General features: G+C 35.8%; 2 protein-coding genes and 1 long non-coding RNA gene across 3 annotated transcripts; all 3 read left to right on the top strand.

Moving 5' to 3' along the window:
• Nucleotides 1–1,989: 1,989 nt before the first annotated feature.
• Nucleotides 1,990–13,093, top strand: tlcd4a (TLC domain containing 4a). The gene is given in 8 exon segments (XM_019066803.2): nucleotides 1,990–2,633; nucleotides 2,728–2,897; nucleotides 4,454–4,491; nucleotides 4,494–4,542; nucleotides 4,685–4,743; nucleotides 5,955–6,049; nucleotides 10,815–10,888; nucleotides 11,900–13,093. Coding segments are annotated over 8 exon segments (954 nt in total). The 5' UTR covers nucleotides 1,990–2,582; the 3' UTR covers nucleotides 12,318–13,093.
• LOC109049131 lies at nucleotides 6,318–9,538 on the top strand. The gene is made up of 2 exons (XR_002011050.2): nucleotides 6,318–9,180; nucleotides 9,265–9,538. It is a non-coding gene; the product is annotated as an uncharacterized LOC109049131 (long non-coding RNA).
• Nucleotides 13,094–14,674: 1,581 nt separating the features above from the next.
• LOC109049114 (holocytochrome c-type synthase) lies at nucleotides 14,675–18,671 on the top strand. The gene is made up of 7 exons (XM_019066802.2): nucleotides 14,675–14,830; nucleotides 15,354–15,488; nucleotides 15,574–15,707; nucleotides 15,795–15,943; nucleotides 17,054–17,173; nucleotides 17,608–17,694; nucleotides 17,777–18,671. The coding sequence occupies exons 1-7, from the start codon at nucleotides 14,719–14,721 to the stop codon at nucleotides 17,973–17,975; spliced, it is 936 nt and encodes a 311-aa protein (XP_018922347.2). The 5' UTR covers nucleotides 14,675–14,718; the 3' UTR covers nucleotides 17,976–18,671.
• The last annotated feature ends 4,691 nt before the right edge of the window (nucleotides 18,672–23,362 follow it).

Here is a 23,362-nt window from a genome sequence, read left to right as displayed (position 1 = left end):
TGCTGGATTTCTTAATAGCACTGTCAGAATAAAAGCTGCTTCTGATACTTATCGGCCAAACAGAACTTTTTTTGAAATGGCAACAATTGGTCAATATATAGGTCTTGGAAATATATCCGTGTACACTAGTTTCCTGCACCGTGATTCCTGTTTATTTGTAAGCAAAAATCGGCTGGATGATGCAAAACTCATTATTTTGCATCATCCGGAAATCTTTGGACAGCTTCAGGGCTTTTCTTTCTCTGTTTTGTGTAGTCATGTAGCAGCAGTTAAAAAAATTATTTTGTGTTTCTAGTGCATAGACACAGCAAAGTTATTAAACGCCAGCGTTAATTCCCTCTTTAATTATTCCAACTAACCGTATGCACATTGGCTGAACCAGTGGCATCCTGGGATGGAACCACTTTTTTGTCCAGTCATTGGGAGACTAGTGTTGGGAAACCTACAGTTTGTTACCACTAGTGGTGCAGAAATGGCACACTTCACCTTTTGGGATGTTGGAATATCTTTATTTAGGGAGGTGGGATTGGCTATTGTTTGTTGTAGCAGTGAGCAAGTTAAGGCATGTGAGGATGGGTGAATAACCTCCTGTGTGAAATTTGTTTAATCTGCATCTCTGCTGATATGCAGATCTCCTTTCATGACCGTTGGTCTGCATTTGTTGTGACATGTAGAAACAGTAGAGACTGTATATGTGTGCTGCAGATGACCGTTTAACGGCTGTATCTTCCATTGATGTCAATGTTAAGTGGACATTTATTAGTTGTTTTTTGTAATTATTGTTTCTCTGCTGAAAGTTTATAGTGTCAGCTGAGTTCTCTTCAGTGTAGATGACCTTAAAGCTAGTTAACAGATTAAAAGCCACAAAACTCCAAATTCATGGTTTTCAAAACTGTGTCAGTTTCTTCTCACTACACTCAATGGGTGCATGTTTTGTGTTTTTCTCTCGTGCTTTGAACACTTCTAGCCTCAGGTAAGAATGTGATTCATGTTTTCCATTAGCTGGTATGGGCCAGAGAACATGAAAGTAGATCAGCAGGAGATGTTATGAGCACTATTAGATGCCTTGTGGAAGATGTCTTGTAAAATGACGCTTCTTCCTTGAGGTTTCTGGAATTTCCCGGTGTCAAGGATATATATGTACTGATATTAAAGGTGCTGTATGTAAGATTTTGACTCTACTAAAGCATAAAAGATAGCAGATATTTAAGAAACATGCTAAGCTAACATACTGGTTTATCTGAAAATAAATGCTACAGTCAGTTATTCTCCTTTGAAAATGTGCGTTCCGGAATCTTGGACTTTGTTTTGGTTTGTGAAACCCGCCCACTACCAGTTATTGTATTTCGGCACTCCGGGTTGCCAGTTGGAGAAAAACACAGCTTATTTCATTTCATTCATTGTCAAGTGTGCTCATTCCTGTTTGTGTCGTCAATCTGGCAACCAGCATTTGGGTCAGGTCTGAGGAGGAGGGGTCGGGTGAAAAAAAACCCTCTCAATATTTTGAATTTGGACAGCAATACCTAGTTCAACCTCTCGGTGTCAATCCTACGTACAGCACCTTTAATAATATTGTGAAATATTATTGTATAAATTATTTATATACATATTGTTAACATTTAAATATAAATTACCAATTAAATTATTTAATTGTTTGTATGTGTGTGTGTGTGTGTGTATATATATATATATATATATATATATATATATATATATATATATATATATATACACACACCACACAATATATATATATATATATATATATATATAATATATATATATATATATATATATATATATATATATATATTTTTTTTTTTTTTTATAATAATAATTTTTTTTTGTGATGCAAAGCTAAATTTTCAGCATCATTACTCCCCATTGTCCTTCAGAAATTATTCTAATATTCTGATTTGCTGCTTAAACCCTCAGCACTCCTGTAAAATTTGACTAAAACGCCTAAAAAATGCATACCCAAATTAAATTGCATGCACTTTCTACAGGAAGTGAGAAAAGCACAGACGAGCATGAATGCGATCTACTGTATGTCTTTTGCTCTTTGTGCTGAACGATTCACTTCTGCTAGATCCAGTTGAAACACTGTGATTATTTTGACCCATGGTTTATCATTATGGATCACTGCTTCCTAACTGTGTGCTTCAAAGGGGATAGACAACATGTTTTTCTGGTGCACAATCACGGCACCAGACTGCAAGAGAAACAGTTTGAACATATGATGAGGAGAAGGTTGAAATTTAGAGCTAAGCTCAATATGATCTGTACATACAATACTACTATAAAGGATTACGTCTTGTGCCATTTATGACAACAGAAGCCTGCTTTTGACTCCAGAACAGTTGTGCAACCAGTATGTGTAACATCTGAAATTTTGGACAGTGTTTTGGAATGGTCAGCAAATTCTTGCATCACTCCTGGCAGCATTAATATCAACCAATGATGCTTTAAATAAAGTCTGAGAGGACTGATACTGTGACACTTCCCACAGCCTTTATTAGTTTTATGAGCTCTGATAAAGACGTGGGTTTTGCATCGCCTCGTTTCTCTTTGCTAACACAGTAATGGCAGAGGGCATGTCTGTTAAACATTTACTTTACTTTACTCCTGGAACGGTGAGTTTTCCGTTGTGTGATTTCAACAGGACATTGATGTTCATGTCTTATTGTAAAGCATCTTTTAAGTGTTTTTCTGCTCTTTCTCTTGCAGTGGGGTCGGGTGGCCATGGACCCCTTCAGCCAGCTGATCCTGCTCATCTCGGTGGTGAGTTTTTGCACTTTCCAGTGGCTCTTTCACAGCGTGAGCCCCTGGGTTTCGTCCAGAATCAGCCCTGGCTTCCTCAAACTCACCCTCAAACAGAAGATCGAGTGGAACTCAAGGTACACAAACATGATTTGTGTCATCTGTTTGAGTTCTGGGACTAGTTCTGCATTTTTCTTTCCATGTATTACCTTCTCATGTTCAGTGTTTCTTAAGTTCAAAAGAGTAATTGTAAGCTGTATGTGTTTGATTCACTAAAAAGAACTGACTCACAAGAGTCATGTGTTTAGGAATCGGACAACACTGGTTTCACTGGGTGGTTCTGATTCATTAAAATAACTGACTTGAAGACTGATTCATTTGGGAATCACATAAACATAACTAGTTGTGCTGTATGTGTTTGATTTGCTAACAAGGTCCGGCTCAAAAGACTCATTTGTTCAGGAATCGTTTAGAAAACAGGTCAACCTGTATGGTTTTGATTCACTAAAAAGAAATGGCTCCTAAAGAGTCAGTTGTTTAGGGATTGGACTACTCTTGTTGCACTGTGTGGTTTTGATTCGTTAAAAATAACTCACTCAAAACTAATTAATTTGGGAATCATTAAGATATAACTGATTGCACTGTATGTGTTTGATTCACTGAGAAAGAACTGGATCATAAGAGTCATAATGATATCAAAACACTAATAACTAAAATTATTACCCAAACACAAAAAAAACAAAAAAATTTAAAATAAAACAAAAAAATGGAAAATGGAATCTCAATGGAATCACTTGCTCGGGAATCATTTGGAATATCTCAGCATACTGTATGGTTTTGATTTACTAAAAACAACCAGCTCGAGTCATTTGTTCATGAATCAGATTACACTGGTTGCACCATATTTTTTTTTCTGAGAAAAACTGGGTCAAAAGACTCAATCATTTAAATGATTCCTTAATGAATGTTTTTGATTCACTGAAAAGAACTGACTCATCAGAGTCACTTGTTTTGGAATTATGCTACACTGGTCATATTGTGTGGTCTTGATTTACTAAAAAGAACTGACTCAAATGACTGAATCATTCAGAAATCTCTTAGACATCTCTTAGCTTTCTGGTTCACTTAAAAGAACCTGCTCATAAGACTCAATTGTTTGGGAATCAGATTAAACTGGTTGCACTGTATGGTTCTTATTTACTAAAAAAGAATGCACTCAAAAGATTTGTTCAGGAATCATTTAAACATAACTGTTCGCACTGTCTCACTGATCCACTAGTTCTCAAGGGTCATTTGTTTAGAATTCAAACTCCAATACAATTACAGTTATACATGCAATAATGTCAAACCATAATAACCGTTCTTAACAGGCAGCATGTTAAATATCGCCAGTGGATTCGCAGCGGCGCTTCAAATATTTCCCTGTGTCTAATACATGTCTAATTAGAAGATTACGCCGTGGAGAGCAAGTTGTAAGCTGTCACTCAAAATCATTAACGTCTGCATATGCGTAAAGAAACTGGCAAGAGGCAAAGATGGCAGTGATAATGCTCATTTCAGCAGGCTGTCAAGAGAACAGCCAGCTGGAGGAGATCTTTATTGACAGCAGCCGATCGCTCCGTTTCGATTGTTTCATCTTGACATTATTCTATGGGAGAAGCAAACCACTGTTAACACTTTTGTGTCCCTGCAGGACTGTGTCCACGCTCCATGCCCTGTTGGTCGGCCTCTTCTGCCTTACATCCTGTTCTTCGATGAGGCCGTCAATCAGGACCCCGTATGGTGAGTGCTCGATCCGTCACGCTGCATGCAGGGAATGATGGGAAAGCGCTGCTCTTCACAGACGAGCAGGATGCTTTCAGTAACTGTTTTAAGGTGATCTTGCAGTAATCTCAGTGCCTTGTCCTCATCTTTACCACAACAGGGGAGATCCTACTCTGGTGAAGATAAACGTGAGCATTACTACAGGCTACCTCATATCTGGTGAGAGCTTACGGCAGATGTCTGATCATCTGCATCATGCATGGAAATGCAAGACATTTTATTAATGTTTATTGTAACCTGATTTGAAAATTTAAGTGAATTTACTCTTGATTTCTAGTAGATGGATTATATTTGAATTGTTGGTCAGCCCAGTTTCACAAAAGAAACGCCTCAGTAGCCACACTTCACCATCTCTGACCATTTTCACCTGGTTGCAGATGATTCTGTAAAATCTCTATTATAATGTCATGTTTTTGAAGGATGATCTTTTTTTTTTTTTTTTTTTTTTTTTTTTTAGTTTTTAATTTAATTTTTTAGTTTAGTTTTGTTTGTACTCTGTGATTGCTTAGCTTTTTTCTCAATTAGATTTTTTTTATATACTTTTATATAGTTTAATATGTTTTTTTCCAGATGACTTGTTACACATTATTTGACCAATTTAATGCATTTATGTATTTAATGTACATAAGCTGAAATTTGACTAGTTTATCAGTAACTAATGGAGAAAGACCCAGTAGCATTTTTTGTAAAGGCTTTATAATAACAATATTTCAGAATGTGTTAATTTTAACATTTTGTAATATATATTTTTTTTAAATTAAGTATGAACAAAAAATTAACAATTGTATTTTTATCAACTAACTTTAACAAAATTAATAAAATGCTGTAAAATATATTGCTTATTGTTAGCTAATGCATTAACTAATATACACAAATGAGACAGTATTGTTTATCATTAATCAAAATTAAATTAGACCTTTATTATAATGTATTTTATTTTAGTCTCAGTTTTTCAAATGATATTTATTTCGATTTCTGGAAATGTTTTTTATGGTATGTCTTTTAATTTTTGTTAGTTTTCTCAAAAAAAAAAAAAAAAAAAAAAACGAGTTAAAAAAAAATAAAACAAAGAAACTTCATTAATGATAATTAAGTTAAAATTAAATAAAATGATGGCCTTGCAGCCATCAAAGGTATCCAGTGTTGGCAGAGACTTTATGGAGTCCTCTGAAACAAGGTTAAGATGACCACAGAGAAACTTTTGGTGCAAATGTCCCTAGGTCAATGTTTTCTTGTGAGATGTGGGTATATTATTGGTAGGCTGTATTGTTAGTGGTTATTTGAATGTATTAAATCACTTATGCTAAATTAAAACTGCTAAATTCAATTCTAAGTTCGGACTCTTATTGCCTTTTTTCTGTGTTTTCCAGATCTGCTGCTTATATTTTACTATTGGAGAGCAATAGGAGACAAGTTTTTTGTAATCCACCACCTGGCAGCACTGTATGCTTACTACTATGTACTGGTGAGTTCTCTGTTGTCCCATAACAGAACATGCAGGCAAGATGGGAAAGAGACGACCAAGAGTGAGCCGTGGTAGTGTCAGGTGTGTAGCTGGTGCTAAAAGCTCTGTGTTCACTGGCTGACGCTCCACCACACGAGCGGTCCCTATAACTATAAACAGATAAACAGGATAGTCAGAAGCTGAAAATCAGTAACCTATAAGTGTGTCCCAAACATATAACCCCGTACCATACATTTGACCCCCTAATTGTAATAGAGATTAATCTTATTGTAAAAGTGTTTAAAGTCCAGAAAACATTTTCTTGTCCTTCACTTTACTTTTAACTAATGTATGCAATGTCCTCATCTGTAGAAAAAAAATATATATATTATTTTAATATTAGAGATAATTCACGTGGTTGACTAGCTATCCAACAATTAAACTTGTTGATAATTTAAGTAGTTTACTAGTTCATCTGTATTTTTTAAACAATGTAGATGCTTTAAATAGCATGTTGACCGTATGCATTGCTTTTTATTTATTTATTCATCATTTATTAGTTTGCACAGTACTCTTGTTTTGAAAAAAGTTTTTTAAAACACTGTCTTTACATACAACACACACATTTAGGCTGGTGTCTTAAAAGCTGGACTTTTTTTTTTTTTTTTTTATGATTCTTGAGATTGAGTCATTCTGTCCAGTTTTGTTGTGCTCTGTCTAGTTTTGAACACAATAACCTCTCTTTTGTAAACCGCTTCTAAGAAACTATTTTGCTCATCCCTAGTTGGCATATTCCTTGTTAAACATGGTTTTCAAATAGTTGCCAGCCCAGATCTTTAACCACTAGACTGCACAACGGAGGCCACTACTGTTCACTCTTGGTTCAGTTGTATTGTTACCCTCTAGGTCACCAGGTTCTGTAGCTGACTATGATGATGATGATGATGATGGTATTTTTTGCATGGAATGCTCATTGACAGTTATGCAGAAGTCCATTTTCTCCTCCTCTGCCTCACTGACCCCCTTCAGCAACTCTATTGGTCAGTTCTGGCCGGCTTTCGGCCCAGACTGCACCAGATTGGATTGTGTGCATGTGTTGATGCTCTCTGCTCCTGTGGTGCCGTTGGAGGGTTTCCTGTGTGCATGCTCTGAAACCTTCCCCTGCTTTGAGCCGATCTTCCTCCTAAACTCTCTCTCTCTCTCTCTTCTAAAACCTAACATCCACGTCTCAACTGGAGGATGAGTAACAGCCGGAAAGCGCTTGTTTGTTGGGCTGATCCACACTCATGATATGGGAAGGTTTTGCTGAATAACAGGTTGATCTGGTCCTCAGCTGAATTCTAAATAACTATGCATTTAGTTTACATGTTGCACAGGTTATTACTTGTGCCTTTTGATAGAAATTAGTTCAAAATGAACCTAAAAGCTTATAAATTAGCATCTGTTGATGCTTGGTTGTTTGGCATGGGTCATTCTGTAAAATGGGTTTTACAGAAAAACTCAATAATGGCAATAATACCAGACAAAGAATTTGTTTTTAATAGGTTCATAAATATAAAGAAATTATAATTTCCAATAAACACTATGCTTTCACTATACTTTGCTCCTTAATTACTCATTAATTAAAATTATTTATAATTTATTATAAAAGCATTAAATATTATTAGAATTATAGAATCATTAATTTAAAAAAAGCTGAAAATAAAATAAATATATTTATTAAATTGGACAAATAGTTTGAATATTAATGTACCTTATAATAACTATATTTACTATTAAATTGAATCTTAAGTTTAATAAAGTTATTAAAAGCTTAAGTCATTAATAGATTAGAGTGACCTGACATGTTAACTTGTTTTTCTGGGTCATGCTTGCACGGTATGTGTTTACTAAATGCACGAATGGTTAAAAAAAAAGTGTGATCGAATATACTGTACCATATTATTTCATAAGATCAGCTGTAATTCTGCCATCGATCTCGATTAATTATTTCATTTTAGTCACAGATATATTGTGCACCTCTAGTCAAACAATACAAACAACAGGCACTCAAAAGGCACATGTTTTGCAGAATGACCATGACAAATGATGTTTAGGGCGTGTTCATTTCTGAAAATCAGCGCCAAAAAAACCCTCATTCCTAAAAAAAAAAAAAAAAACCTCTGGGGCAGCGACTGATGATATTAATGACTTTACTGTTGCTTATATACCCTACAGTTACCTTGCACTGATTTAATGCAACCTTGAGGATCCCCTCAAACCTGAACGTGCATTTTGTTGTCAGGATGTAGACCATACTGTCACTGGTCACTTTTATGACTGCCTTTTCAAGCCTTTTTCTAAATTATAACAAGATAATCGAGGTAATTTAACATGGAGCTGGAAGTCTCTGTTGGGTTTCAGTGAGTAATTAAGTCTGTCGTTGGAAATGTCATTCGTTGTTATTGTTTCCTGTGTTTAGAAATGCTGTTAGCTTTAAAACCATGACTTTTAAGTGTCATTTTGTTAATTACTGCAGACTAAATTCAAATATTCGCCTTATTTTTAGAACAGCATAATAAACCCCATCAGTCTTTTCAGTGTTTAATAATTGTGCTTCATCTTCAGAGCAAAGCGTTTGGCTATATTTAGCATTGACACATAACCTTTAAAAGTCTATCAAACTAGTAGAGGCATCTTTTTTTTTTAGAAGTAGAATAAAATCAAATTTAAATTGTCAGTGTGTTTTTTCAGCGTGCGATTCGTTTCTCATAGTGCATGTCCAACGAGTCTTAAATGTTGCTGCTTCTGTGTCGTTCGTACTTTTTGCATTTTTTCTGCACCTTTTTTCCAAGAATCTGTCTGTCAGTCTGTCTCTGTCCCACCTAACATGACTTCTTGAATAGCACAGCCTCACTTCCTTTGACCAGCAAAACCCTTCATGCAAAAACTACCAGTGTCACTGTTAGTAAGAGATGAGGGCTATAGGCTTGGCTGATCTAGATGGACTCTCTCCTGTCTTGTCTGCTGTCCTGCTGTTATGGAACTCTGAGCAGTTACTGAAGCCCAGTTACAGTATGGACTTACCAGTACCTAGGGGTACCAGCATGCATTTGCTAGCCAACCTGATTATTATTTTTTTTAATCTTGATTTTTATATGGCCCATTTTGCTGTAAGTATGCTAATGTGTGTTTTAATTGCAGCCCTCAAGGTAGGTGTGTTGTCGAGAAGCCAAATTTTTATTCTCTTGCTGTAGGAATGATAATGTCAGAACTGGTTTGGAGAGGAACATTTCATTGGATCAGGTCTGAATACTCCTCGCTTTGCAAGGAAAAGCTATAGAAGGCTTCATTCTCTGACAGAACGTGCATGGCTGACCATGCAGTGAGATCTAAACGTCTGATACCAAATTAAAAATCTGGGATTTTATTTGTATCTAACCTAGAAATAAATGATTAGCATTTTGAAAAAAAAAAAAAAAAAAAGTAAACACAGTTATAACATTTAAATGATTTAAAAAATGCTTAAAATGAAAAGTTCACTTATAAATGAAAATTCTTTTATCCTTTCAACAAAAAATCAAAACATTTATAAAAAAAGGATGATATTTTAAAACAAAAGAAGGATGTTGGTACCCAAACAGGTAACCATTGACTTCCATACTATTTTTTTTCCCCATAGTATGTATGGAAGTCAATGGCTACCACTAACTGGTTGGTTAACAAAATTCTTCAAAATATCTTTTTTTGTGTGTGTGTTTGGAACAGCTTATAAGAAAAGAATTTAAATTTTTGGTGAACTATATGGTTAAATTTGACATTGATTTATGTGAACATCTTTGTACAGATGGTTAGAAGTTCTTGCTTCCATTGAAGCACAAGATGTTCTTTAGATCATTCTAAAATCATGCTGACATATTTAAAAATCAGGTATTACACAAACTTAGCAGCTTAAACTGTTGTTAAAGCAAAAAGGAGGACTAATTAAATGCTAAGAAATCCGGAAATTTGTACATTTTTTAACCGAATGTTTCACTTTAGTTATGTAATAAAATACATTTTAATATGTATGATAATAATTTCTATAGTTATAATTTGTAGTTAAGAATTCAAAATAGAAGATTTTCCACTAGTGGCTTCAGACTTTTGGACTCCACTGTATGTGCCTGATGACATGTGGCTTATTTGAAATGCAGGTTGTTATTATCGATGGCTCAGTTTTGGTTTTTAATTTCACAATTGACATTCGTTAGTTTTGTAGTACATTTACAGAAATGAATACAGGTACTTTAAATGGCAAAGATCAGTAATCTGAATTTATTCTCCTTTATTTATTTAGTACATGATTAAATACTTTTTTCATGATGCATTTAACAGTGCATAAAGTTTACATAATATTAGCATAATCACTCTAATTATCATACATTCTACTCCTTCATACAGTACATACACACATGCAATTTTGCAATAAAAAAAAATATATTTATAACCTTTACATATTCACTAAAAATAATTTAAACATGGGCAACAAATACTGAAGGGCATTATTTGATCTCAAAATAAATCTAATAGTAATAGAAAAACTATTTCCATGCATCCCTTTTTTTTTTTTTTTTTTTTTTTTTTTTTTCTTTGCTCTATTGTTAAATCTGTCAGAGTGAAGTATCATAACTCAGCACTGAAGCAATTACTGTGGGTGCCTGACAGCAGGAGATATTAATACTGTTGGAGCTGATTCATGAGTCTGTGCTTTTCTGTAACTCGTGTCCGTGTCATTGTTTGTTTGTTCTTCACCTTGTGTTTCCAGGGTCAAGGAATGTTGCCTTATTTTGCTAACTTCCGTCTGCTTGCAGAGTTTTCCACACCGTGTGTAAACCAACGGTAGGTTTTTGACTGATTAAAGTACAAAGCATTATTTTTTATTTGTCTGTTCTTACCTAAAGTAAAAATATAATTAGACAAAAGCATAGCCAATCTGCAAGACCAAGGAGATTTCACTGTGGGTTCACCCAAAAAGGAAAATTTGCCGAAAATGTACTCTCCCTCAGGACATTCAAGACGTAGATGAATTTGTTCCTTCATCGGAACTGATTTGGAAAAATTAGCATTACATCACTGCTCACCAGTGGATCCTCTGCAGTGAATGGGTGCCGTCAGAATGAGAGTCCAAACAGCTGATAAAAACATCACAATAATCCACAAGTAATCCACGCCACTCCAGTCCATCAGTTAACATCTTGTGAAGAGAAAAGCTGCGTGTTTGCAAGAAACCAATGTTGCTTCTGGCCAAAATACTGAATAATAATGCTTTTTCCAGTGAAAAAGTCCATCCTCTGTTGACTTCTCACATCAAAATCCTCCAACATATTTGTTGCATATCTGTGCATATTTCTCTTTTGATTCAGACAGTACCAACTGTTTCACTGGAAAAATCTATATTATGGATAGAGGACTTGTATTTTAGCCAGAAGCTAAAATACAAAAAAAAATAAAAAAATAAAATAAAATTCTTAATGTTGAGGTTGTTTGTTACAAACTCGCTACTTTTCTCTTCACAAGATGTTAATTGATGGACTAGAGTTGTGTGGGTTACTTGTGGACTGTTGTAATGTTTTTATCAGCTGTTTGGACTCTCATTCTGACGGCACCCATTCACTGTAGATGATCCATTGGTGAGCAATGAAGTAATGCTACATTTCTCCAAATCTGTTTCCATGAAAAAATAAACTCATCCACATGTTGGATGGCCTGAGGGTGAGTGCCTTTTCATTTTTGGTTGAACTGTTCCTTTAAATGTGTTTCAAATGCAGTTTCATGTTGTCTTTAATAAATGTTGTGATGGTACTGTAGATTAGTTTACAGCATGTCGCTTTGCTCATCTGTGTTTTCCAGCTGGTTCTTTGAAGTATTAGGTTACCCCAAAGCCTCCAAACCCAACATGGCTAACGGGGTACTGATGGCGCTTGTGTTTTTCCTGGTGCGGATCGCCGTCATGCCGGTATACTACAGCCGAATGTGCTCAGTGTATGGCACGGAGGCCTTCTACAAGGTCTCCTTCGGCGGCCGAAGCGCTTGGATCTTCTCCAGCATCTGCCTGGACATCATGAATGTCATGTGGATGCATAAAATCGCCCGAGGCTGCTACAAAGTCCTGCGTTCCAGCCGGAAATCTAAACCCGTGAGCCAAGAGAACGGAAACCGATTGAGTGAAAAGAAAGGGCATTCGAATTTTACACCACTTGCTCACAGACAGGGTCGTTGTCTTATTGACGGTCTTCATGGGACACTGTGGTGTGATAGTGACCGGTAAAGACTTTGAAAACCACCCCAGTGCAATATTTCAGAGTTAAGACCGGAAACTCTGACAAAATGTCAAATTGAGATCTAGTACACCAGAAAAGACTGGCCGCCCACTTTTTTTGTTTGTTTTGAAACCGTACACCAAAAGTGCAAACGATGCACTGTTCGAGATCACCGGCTGAACTGTAGTTTAACCATGTTTGGTTTTAACTTTAAACTGTGGGCAGGTTAAACACATTATTTATTCATCAAAATGCAGTTCCTCGCAATCCATCACTGTACTGTGCAAAGGGGCCAAGTGGTCAGTCACCTGATGTTCACGTTTACTTCAAAGCCGCGTATATTGACTGTGAAAGATTCATCCACACAACTGCACTGCACTAAACGAGGAAAATCTGTGTACTCAAGAAGAATCTCTTGGAAAATTAATGTCACATACTTGTGATGTATTAGATATTTTATTGAATGCACCGATGAGATCCAACTGTGGGTTAAATAGGCAAAATATTTTATATATACAAGATGTGAGCAGTGGTTGCATTAATACGGAACTGTTTTTAAGAACGAAACCTGTTTACACTCGCTCCAGATTCAGTTCAGATTTCGCTCCGCTCCCATGAAACGGACGTCACGCTTTGTTCGCACTGTACAGTTAATTGCATGCGACAATGTTGTTCTCTGAATGTTTGCATTGTACATAGAAATTTTATTGAACATACGGTAATTCTTTTATTTGCGTTGGTGTGTACAGTGTATCCGATCAATAATTAATAAAATGAACTATTATTAAAAGGAATTATATCTCGAAAAAAAATTATAGCACTTGAATGCTCGAGGACTTTGTCAACGTCGGATCGTTTTCCTGCATCATACATAATTTATTGAACCAGTTTTGCACTGGGACAGCATGGAAATGTTTGTACGGCATATTTATTATTTTTTTAACGGAAAGGTATAAAAGTCGTCAATGTATCCGAGTAGATATACAGCATATGAGAGAATTCACGATACAGAGATACTTTTATAAATTCATTTTAAAATCTATTGTCACTATGACGAATCTAGTGTAGAATATTCATACTGTACACGTGCATTCAGTGGCGGCACGGATGTGAGCGCATGAGTTTTATTGATTTAAAATGTATGGAAGACAGTTCGAGATGGCTTACAGCGACTTGCGTGGAAACAATTTTAAAACGGTTCTGTTTTTAATGAACTAAGTACTTGAATTTTGAAATGCGTTATTTGAGAGCCAGACCTAGGAAGAATTGTCTTTACTGGCATGAGATATACAGGAATCCATGTTTTTATTATTATTATTATTATTTATTATTATTATTATTATTATTATTTTGCCTTCGTACTCAATCACTCAAAATGCCTTTTTTGTTTCGTTAAATAAACATCTTTTATTTACTTCTTCTAGTGTCATTTTGTACCACATGGTTCATTGTATGGTCATGTAAGGAATGGATGTATGACTATCACTTTGATTGTTTTATCTTTTTAGTTCTCACCAATGTTCCAACCAAAGGTCAAAAATAAGAATGGCTGTTCTTAATCGTAGCCTACATATTAAATATATGGTGGCACAACAAGAGAAAAACCCAGCTGGGTGAGCAGACATGCATTTAAATACTGTTTTTTTTTCTTCTTTTTTTTTTTTTTTTTTCTACAAGTGTAATCTGAAACAAGCATAGGAAAAAAGGTAAAAGTTCATTCAGTGTAACTTTCAGGACCTTGCAGGTCAATTCCAAGGAAACTCTGAATTATGAATCTAGAAGTCATTTAAGATGTTGTTTTGTTTTGGTCAGAACAATATTTCATTTTACTTTTACTAAAAGTCTTTTCAATGCATAAAGTTCCAAATCTTCAGTTTTCAGCATTAATGTTTAATTTAATGGAATGTGAAAATGCACAATATCATGACTGTGTGTGTGTGTGTGTATTACTGAAGCGTTCCATAAACTAATGTCACAGGAAATTGTTGCCATGTAAAGGTTTACATTTGTTACTACAGTGAGCACAGGGATCATCTTCCCATTATATTGAAGGAAAGTGCATGTATCTGAGGAATGACACAACAGCTATTTTTAAACATGTTTGTTCTTTCACGTGTCTTAATTTTTCACTTTGGTTATGCCATTTGCCTCAATAAAGCAATATGTTTTATTTTGACCCATGATGATTTTGTATGTCCTTTTTAAGGTGAATCCGTTGTTTGCTTCATTTTGATATCTTGCGTATTCATTTATTAGAATTTCATTGGTTATTATTCCAACTGACTTACAGTTTTAGTGCACAGAAATTACAATTTGTAAAACGTATATTAAACAAATAGAAGAAAAAATAAAAAGCAAAATACCCGTTTGCGTAGAACCAACCAAGCTTTCCCAATCTAATTAATATTTATGAGCGACGCATTTGTCCCGCCCCTCTCGCAGTGCATGCTGGATGAAGCGGAAGTAGCGGTGCACGTTGACATTGCGGAGCGTCCGATCCACACATTACACTCACAGAAAAGTGAGTTTTGCTTTAATATCTGTAAACATTTAGTGATCGATATTATTATATTAAGACAGTTAAAAATCTGGTTACGTTTTAAAGAAGGTGTTTTAGAGAAATAATATGGTTTGGTATTCCGTGACATTGTTAACGTGTATGAATGATGTTATATAACTTATTTTGTAATTCTTACATTCTGGGATTGGTTTAACATGGTATATAAATTATTAAAACTATATTTTAGATGTGCTCTCACTGACAGTATATTATTTTAGCCCGTATATCTCTTAAAAGAGTAACTGCAATGTCAAGCTGTTACAAATCTCTATGAAATATATACTGTAGATATAATTTTTTTTTAGTGACTGTTTTATAATACTTATATAGTCCGTTTTTTGACATAAGTCATTTTTTTTTGTCAGAAGAAAGAAGTCCTACAGATTAGGAACAACATGAGGGTGAATAAATGATGGATTTTGAGAAAGTAGATGCAGCAGGATCTACTTGACCTTCAGTGTTCTTGATCTCTTGATCTCTTCAGGATTGGTGTTCATCATGGGTGCATCTGTATCCAATCTTGCCCCAACTATTCAGGCAGAGTCTGCGATGTCAGCGCCTCATTTTAGTGGGGTGTCCCCACCCCCTGGGTGTCCCATGCACCAAGAGCCCCCTAAAAGTGAGTCATGCACCATCTGTTATCATGAGCTTGATATCAGTGGATTGTATGTAATAATTATTCATAACGTGTAATAAAAACCCAGGCTCTCCGCCTCCTGAGTGCCCCATGCATCAGGCTCAGACTCCGCCGGCCGGGCCTGTGCATCAGGAGAGAGCTTACGAGTTTGTCGAATGTCCCATGAGAGCTTCTGAAGGAGCCGTCGATCCCACAAACATGGTGAGCTGGGCATCCCGTCGTTAAGATGATGCTCTTTGAGATTCTTTTGGCTTGTGTGTGTTAATGTTGCTTTTATATGTCCCACAGATGCCTCCTCCAAATCAGGTGCCCGCCCCGGACCAGCCATTCTCTCTGTCCGTGAAAAGAGAGGAGTCTAAAATCCCACGATCAAGCACAGGCCAGAATTGGGTTTATCCTTCTGAACAGATGTTTTGGAATGCAATGCTGCGGAAAGGGTGAGCTTACCTTTATGTTTCTATTCCTAAATCTATGTTTTACAACCAGACACGTGTGCTGTTTATGTTTTGGAGAGCTCTAAGTGGACCAGATATGCCATTGGCTTAGCTTCAGGATGCTTTTGAGTGTTGTAACTTGTTTACCTAGATAGAAAAATAAAAAAGTACATTATTTTAGAAGGTCAAGAAATGCCACACGGCATACAAATAGATTAATTCCAATAGAATTTGTTGTTAGCATGTTTTTGAACACGGTTTTTGTCTTCTGCTCAAGGCTGCATTTATTGCATGATCAAAAATACTGTAATAATTGTGAAATATTATTACAATTTAAAATAACTGTTTTCTATTTTAATATATTTTGAAATGTAATTTATTCATGTGATGGCGAAACATGATTTTCAGCATCCATTAGTCCAGTCTTCAGTGTCACATGATCCTTCAGAAATATCTTTACTGTCATATTTGATCAATTAAATTCATCCTTGCTGAATAAAAGCATTAATAAAAAAAATGCTCACCCCAAACTTATGAACGGTAGTGTGCAAATATAGCTAACAAGTGTCTCATTTTGATTAAAAAGTAATATAAAAATGCATATTATTTTTTTATGTAAATGTTTTTTGTTTTTTCTTAAATTATTATTCATGTATTATATATAATTCACATTATTCTTATTTTTTACTCACTAAAATGTGTTTTTTTTTTATCAAAAAATTTATAAAATGTGTAAAAATATAAATGTTTTAAATAAAATCAAAAGTTATTTCTTGGCTCAGTTGCCATCTTAGATATTTTTTTTCTATTTTACTTGATGCTGTGCATTCTGAGACTGCTTTATCCGTGTGGTATAAACCAGATGCTGCCTTATATTTTGGTTAAATTTGGTATTTTGGCAGGCAAAATTTGGTAGGCAAATGTTTGCGTTCTGTTTAGGGAGTGCCTCAAAATGCTTTCTAGATAGGCAGCACACTATGTTCGAAAAGGAGATATTGTTTTGAAACTTTGCAGAAAAGACAAGAGCATGTTTTGCACATTTTGGAAGGAAAATCTGTCTTTTTTTGTGCTGAATTACTGTAAATAGCTAATTGCTGTTTGTTATTTTGCTAGGTGGCGTTGGAAGGATGACAGTCTTGCTCCAGAAGACATGACCAATATAATCCAGATCCACAATCGTAACAACGATCAAGCCTGGCAGGAAATCCTGAAGTGGGAAGCACTGCACGCCAGGTGACTGCAACACAACTCTCACTTTCACATGAGCACTGACTGTTAAAAATGTTGTTAATTACTTTTATTCAATAAGGATGCATTAAATTAATCCAAATCTAATTTTTTTTTTTTTTTACATAATATATGTATGTCTGCTCTGTTTATTTACTATGTATATATAAATACACATACATGTATATACATTTATATTCTTAATAATGGTGACTGATAATAAAGTAACTTGTGATGCCAAGCACATTTTAATCAGATAAAAGCTTCGTCATCACCTCTGAAGCCCTGTTGCTGTCAGATAAGCGAGGTGATAATATGGTGTTAGTCACCTTCTGTTTGTCATTTGATGGTCAGTGGCAGTGTGATCTGCTTTGTTTCTATAAACTGCCAAGTATGCAAGAATCATCATAGCGCCCTTGATTACTGTTTGTTTCTGGCAGCGAGTGTCCATGCGGTCCGTCTCTGAAGAGATTCGGGGGCAAAGCCAAAGAGTTCTCGCCTAGAGCCAGAATACGTCACTGGATGGGGTGAGATATAAAAATAAATCCCAGAGGAAGTGTTTAAAAAGCTACAGAGTGCTTGATTTCTCTCCGTTATGTTTCTCTGTAGATATGAATTGCCTTTCGACCGACACGATTGGATCATAGATCGGTGCGGAAAGGAAGTCCGGTATGTCATTGATTACTACGATGGGGAACTTAATAAAGACACTTACCAGTTTTCCATCCTGGACGTGCGTCCAGCCTTCGACTCTCTGCAGGCCGTCTGGGATCGGATGAGGGTGGCCTGGTGGCGCTGGACATCATAGAATCCTTTCTAAAACAGTTTTAAGATTTCTGCATCACTATAAGACATCACAGATTATTCAGTTCCAGTATACTAGAATCTGTGTGCTGCTGAGTTCTGACTGTAAACATGAATCTTTGCAAATTATTGCACATTGAGAGACTTAAAGGTTGTGAGTGTTCTCTGCTGGAGAGCACAATCAGTGTTTTTTCTTCTGATGAGGGTCTGAATTAATCATCAGCAAGTGTTTTTTTTCTGCTTGTTGAGTGAAGGTTATCAAACTGGAAAGCTTTCTATCTGATCTTATTCAGAGGTTAAACATATCCACTGGTTGTTTTTCTTTCTCAAAAGCTGATTATTGAGTGTTTTAGTTCATGTTGAGAGCGATTGGCAGCTTTTAGCATTCGTAGCCAAAGGTTTGGTGGTTTTTGCTTTTGAATGTAATTGATTTTGATGAAGCATATGAAATAAGGTGGTTTTTTTTTTTTTGTTTTTTTTTTTAAATCCATTGTTTCATCGGTCAGCTTCTATATATTTATTCTGCTGTCAGATTTAAAACATAATTTCTTGTACGTACTGTTTGGGTTTATTTTTTTTGTGCAAACTGCTTCATTATTCTGTGTGTGTGTGCTGAAGTGTTACTAACTATGTTCTTTTGAGTGAGAGTGTTCTCAATATTTTCCCCCGATTTCTCTGATTAAATATCAGGTGTAACCCAGTTCACTTGTTTTAAATCTGCAACAAATTATAATTCAAAGTTTCAACAGCTGATTAGAGATTTGTTGAGAGCAACTGGCAGTCTTTGTTTATGAATATGATCGATTCGATGAAGCATATGAAATGGTGTTTTGTGTTTGCTAAAGTTTTGCTTACTTCTCTCTTTGAAAGAAAGCGTTTCTGAAATATTGTACACCCGATTTCTCTAATTCTCTAATATTTGTAAGCCAGATCATTTGTTTTAAGTCTGACCTGCCAAATTTTAATTCTAACAAGTACATCAACGTGCTTGGCTGTTAGTGCTTCACTTTTTCACTTTCCAGAGTACACCAGTAGGTGGTGCACTTTCCTCAGAAAATGCCATTTCTTTTACTACTGTTCATCAGTGATGGTGACTACTAGTGATCATATCCATAGTCACCTATGATATAGAGGAGGGTCATCAAGGTTTAACCATCTTGCTCAAGCACAAATCTGCTTGTACGGGATAAAATGTAACCATTTTATGAAACAGTCATGATCCTTGGGTTAGGTTTCTGGAGTTTTGTTTCTTACAGTGTCTACAGTGCAAATTAATGAATAAACACATATAGTTTATATTTATATATTTAAAACTCATAGGGAAGGCAAAGATTCAATACATGATTTTGATAATTCATTATTTTGATGCCAAATAACACCGTGTTTTTTTTTCACATTGGTGCGATTCTAGGGTCAGTGGAAATTGTATTGATTTAAATGTAAGTGATTTTATTTATTTTAAATATTACGGAGTCTAAAACTACAAGCCTTCATTGCATAGATGTCGATTTGTGTAAAAACCCTTAATCTGGACGCTTTCACTTTACTGTAGTCAACACTGCACACAAGTTATATGAATGATATATGATGAGTCATATGGATTCAGACCAATTATATATAACATACATAATCATTTATTAGATTGCAATGTGAGGTTTATGATTTTACTAAAGTTTTTATTTTAACTTCCTATTAGTTTCTATGGTTATTTCTTGGTTTTTAGGATGTTATGGACATTAGAATTGTTTCAAAGCAACACTGTTACTTAAACGTAAAGCTACAAAGAGAATTTTCAGAGAAAAGTTGTTGCATTTGCAAAAATTAAAAAGGCATGTGATCACATTTAGAATTACAGTGAGAAGGTCACACCGTTTTCTGTTATTAGTTGTGTTTTGGGGATTTTTTTCAGACCTCCTTGAATCCTTTGTACAGATATAAACAGGTCTCAAGACAAACAGCAGTTTCAGATGACGTCTCTTGTACAGTATGTTTATCCTAAAAGGTGATGAAGTCCCTCCTGTGAGAGCTTTTAAATCACCTAGAGAAGAAGCTTTGGTTCTTCGTGTCTGTGAGTAGGTGTGGGAAAGAAATCTTCACTCACGGCCCAGAATAACCTCATCCTCTGGGGAAAGGTTCCGCCTCTACATCCTTTATAGATGGGAAGCTGATTTTGGTGAGTTTTATGAGCAGTTTTAGCTGTGACTGATCATCACGCTGTGTTTGAGGGTCCATTGCCTGCTTTTGAATAATGCGTGTGTGGTGACAGAGATACTGTATGTTTGTATTTGGTGTTTCATCTGGGTTTCTGTTTGGCAGGGAACCAGAAAAGCCCCTTGTAGTGCACAGAGCAGATCTCCAAACAGCCTGTGGCAGTGGAGTCTGGCGGGGGGATTCAAGCATTTACATACCAAAAGATGCCCAGCTGTGCCAAGTACAATAACCAGGCTTTGTCTAGATTCCAGAACTGTAACATTAATTACGGGAAGGAGTAACAGTTGGAAAGTTTCTAGCTTGCGGGTCACTGGTGGTCCTGACACGGACGTTTAGATGTTGGCTGATGTTTTTGCTTCTGTATTGATTGTACATGCAGAATGATGCTGGGGGAAAGCCTTGTGTGTTGCAGATTCAGTCCCACTTATTTTTAGTTGCTCAGTTATGACGACAAGCTTGTTTGAAATTTGTTAGTGAGTGCAGGGTTATTAATGTTAACTAAAATTAAAACCATCAGCATTTTCATCGCTTGAAATGATTTAAACATTAACTGAAGTAAAATATCAAATCTTTAACTTATTTTATTTCAGCTAGTTGCCATTTCTCATTTTTGTTTAGTTTGTTTAGGATGAATGCACGTCTTCAGTAAGCCTGGCTGACAGAATTTGTGGCATAATATTGATTACCTCAACAATTTATTTCTATTTGTCCCTTCCTTACAGTAAAAATGCAGAAATTTGGGTTACAATGAGACAATTACAATGGAATCTAACAGTTCTAAAAAAATCTCACAGTTTTAAAAGTATAGCCACAAGACACAATAAAATTTACTTAAAATTATTTAAACAGATCTATAGATCAAATAACAGTAGAATAGTTCATTTAAATAATTTAAATGCTTTGATAGAATTATCAGCTTCACACATCTCGGGTTTTATATCCTCCATAAAGTCAGTTCCATTTTAAGTGCTTCAGTGTAGCTTTAAATTCTATTATTTATTTATTTTAGAAAACGAGGGCTCAGTCAATTTTCATCTTATTTTATTTTATTTTATTTTATTTTGATTTTTTTTATTTTATTTTATTATTTTTTTTATTTTAACCAACATTATGCCACAAATGCTGTCGATTAAACTTAATTTGTATTAAACCCATATAATTCCTGTAGGCCACACTTAAAAATGTATAAATGTCATTGAATATCAATCCAGGTGGCATTTATTGGTAGGAAAGATAGTGCAAGCAGACTTTCGTGTTATATAATGCAGACATTCATACATTTTTAAGTGGCACAAGTGTCCAAATTGGCTTTGGGGTCACTGCATATTTATATAAAATGTGAATATGCCCGATCTTCAACAGTGAGAGATCTGAATCTTCATGTATGTTAGTGTCTTATCCCTAGTTTAAGCGTAATAAGCGGCTGTTTTAAATGCAAATCCCATCCATGATTTGCATCCGGACCACTTCTCCCACACACTTTACCATTAACACACAGCAAAAAAATAACACACTGGAGCTGGTAATTGTGCTCTTTCTACATGCTAATAATAAAGAAAAAAGCATTATGCTGAAACTAAATGAATGCATGCAGGGTGTTTAAAGGCTGTCAGTCGGAGGCCTGCAACAGGAAGACAACAGTCCCACAGGAAGCTTTACCGCACTTAAGAGTTTGATTTGAAAGTGAAATGCTGTAACCATGGAGACAATTTTATGAAACCCCAGCACCATTTTGCACAATCAGGGTGGGTTTATTCTGCATACATTATTTATTTTCTTTTGCAGTTATATTATACATCAGGGCTATTTGATTGCACTTCTCTAAATTTCTTCCCAGATGTACGTAGTGTTGAATTAGATATTTATAATAAGGAGGTGCATATTGCCCAGTTTAGAAGGAAATTTGGGGTTCTTGATAAATTCAGTTATTTCTTCTTGTTTACATCTTGCATTTGAAGTGTATAGCAAAACAACATTTATGGCATAATTGGTTTGCTTGCTTGGGTAAACTGCTCAAAAACAAGCAGGTAAATATATGTATAAAAATTGAGTTTCTTCTAGCCAAATACGTGCAATGCCAAGGCAAAGCAGGACCTTAGAAACTAGAGAAGAGATATTTATCCTTGACACAAGAAAGTTAGGGGGTCTTAAAGGCGTTTACAACATCAAGAGGGTCCGAGCGGCCCTCAGGCTGCTGAAATCCACAGCCGTCAATATTCAGCATTCAGTATGACTTCCTCACCTCGGATAATTTATGCACCCAGCACACTGCCAGAGGGCTTTTGAATATATTAGGAGCCACGACTGGACCTCACACTGTTAGTCTGTGTGAGCACCACAGGTCATGTTCTGAAAGGACCCTACTAGTTTGTGGCCAAAGGACTGGCATGGCTCCATCTCAGACGTTCCCTCTGGGGAGATTTAATGCGCAGCCTGCTGGAAACAGAGAGAGAGGGTGAGAGCCTTCCACGAGGCCTAATCAAACCGGTTTCAATTTGTGCCGTGGGCTTATCACAGTACTGGAAGTGACGAGTTCTTGACTTTTATAGTGCAGTCAACCAGCACGCTGAGATAGGCAAGCCTTCTGCATTGTTTTTTAATGAGCTCTGATGGAAACAGGTAGAAATCAGAGCAGCTTAATAAGTAAAGGGGGAAAGCAGCTCTTGCATAATGACTAGTGCAATGATCAGACGTCCCACCCTCCGCCCAGATCAATAAACTCACCCTCATGTGTGGCGTCTTATTGCGGTGAGAAAAGATGAAATATCAGCAGCTGTGGAATAATTGTTTTGTCTTCGATTGTTTGCGCCATCGTGACCTCATTTTCTGTCCCATCACAATTGGATGGATGCTTCACCTGTCTGATTGGCTTTGCTCATGACCGGCATCCGACCGAAAACGGGCTCCTCACATACACTAATTATTTCTTAGATTAGTTGTTGAAGTCATTAAATGTAACCCGACATTTGGAGCCACATTGATTCATGTGATTCTGTAGTGAATGTTTCTGAAACCACAATGAGTTTTATGATTGTTAGGTACTGTAGTTCATTTGGACACAGCACAGTGTGTGATTGGATTTAAAGGCTCAAAGGGTTGTTAGGGTTTAGGATTTTAAAGCGCATTAGATGAGTCGCACGGCATATTTCACGTTTTCTGAAGTCATACAAAAAATGTGTG

The sequence above is a fragment of the Cyprinus carpio genome, chromosome B24 (assembly GCF_018340385.1).
Source record: "Cyprinus carpio isolate SPL01 chromosome B24, ASM1834038v1, whole genome shotgun sequence".
Lineage (NCBI taxonomy): Eukaryota > Metazoa > Chordata > Actinopteri > Cypriniformes > Cyprinidae > Cyprinus > Cyprinus carpio.
This window is presented reverse-complemented; position numbering and strand designations above follow the sequence as displayed.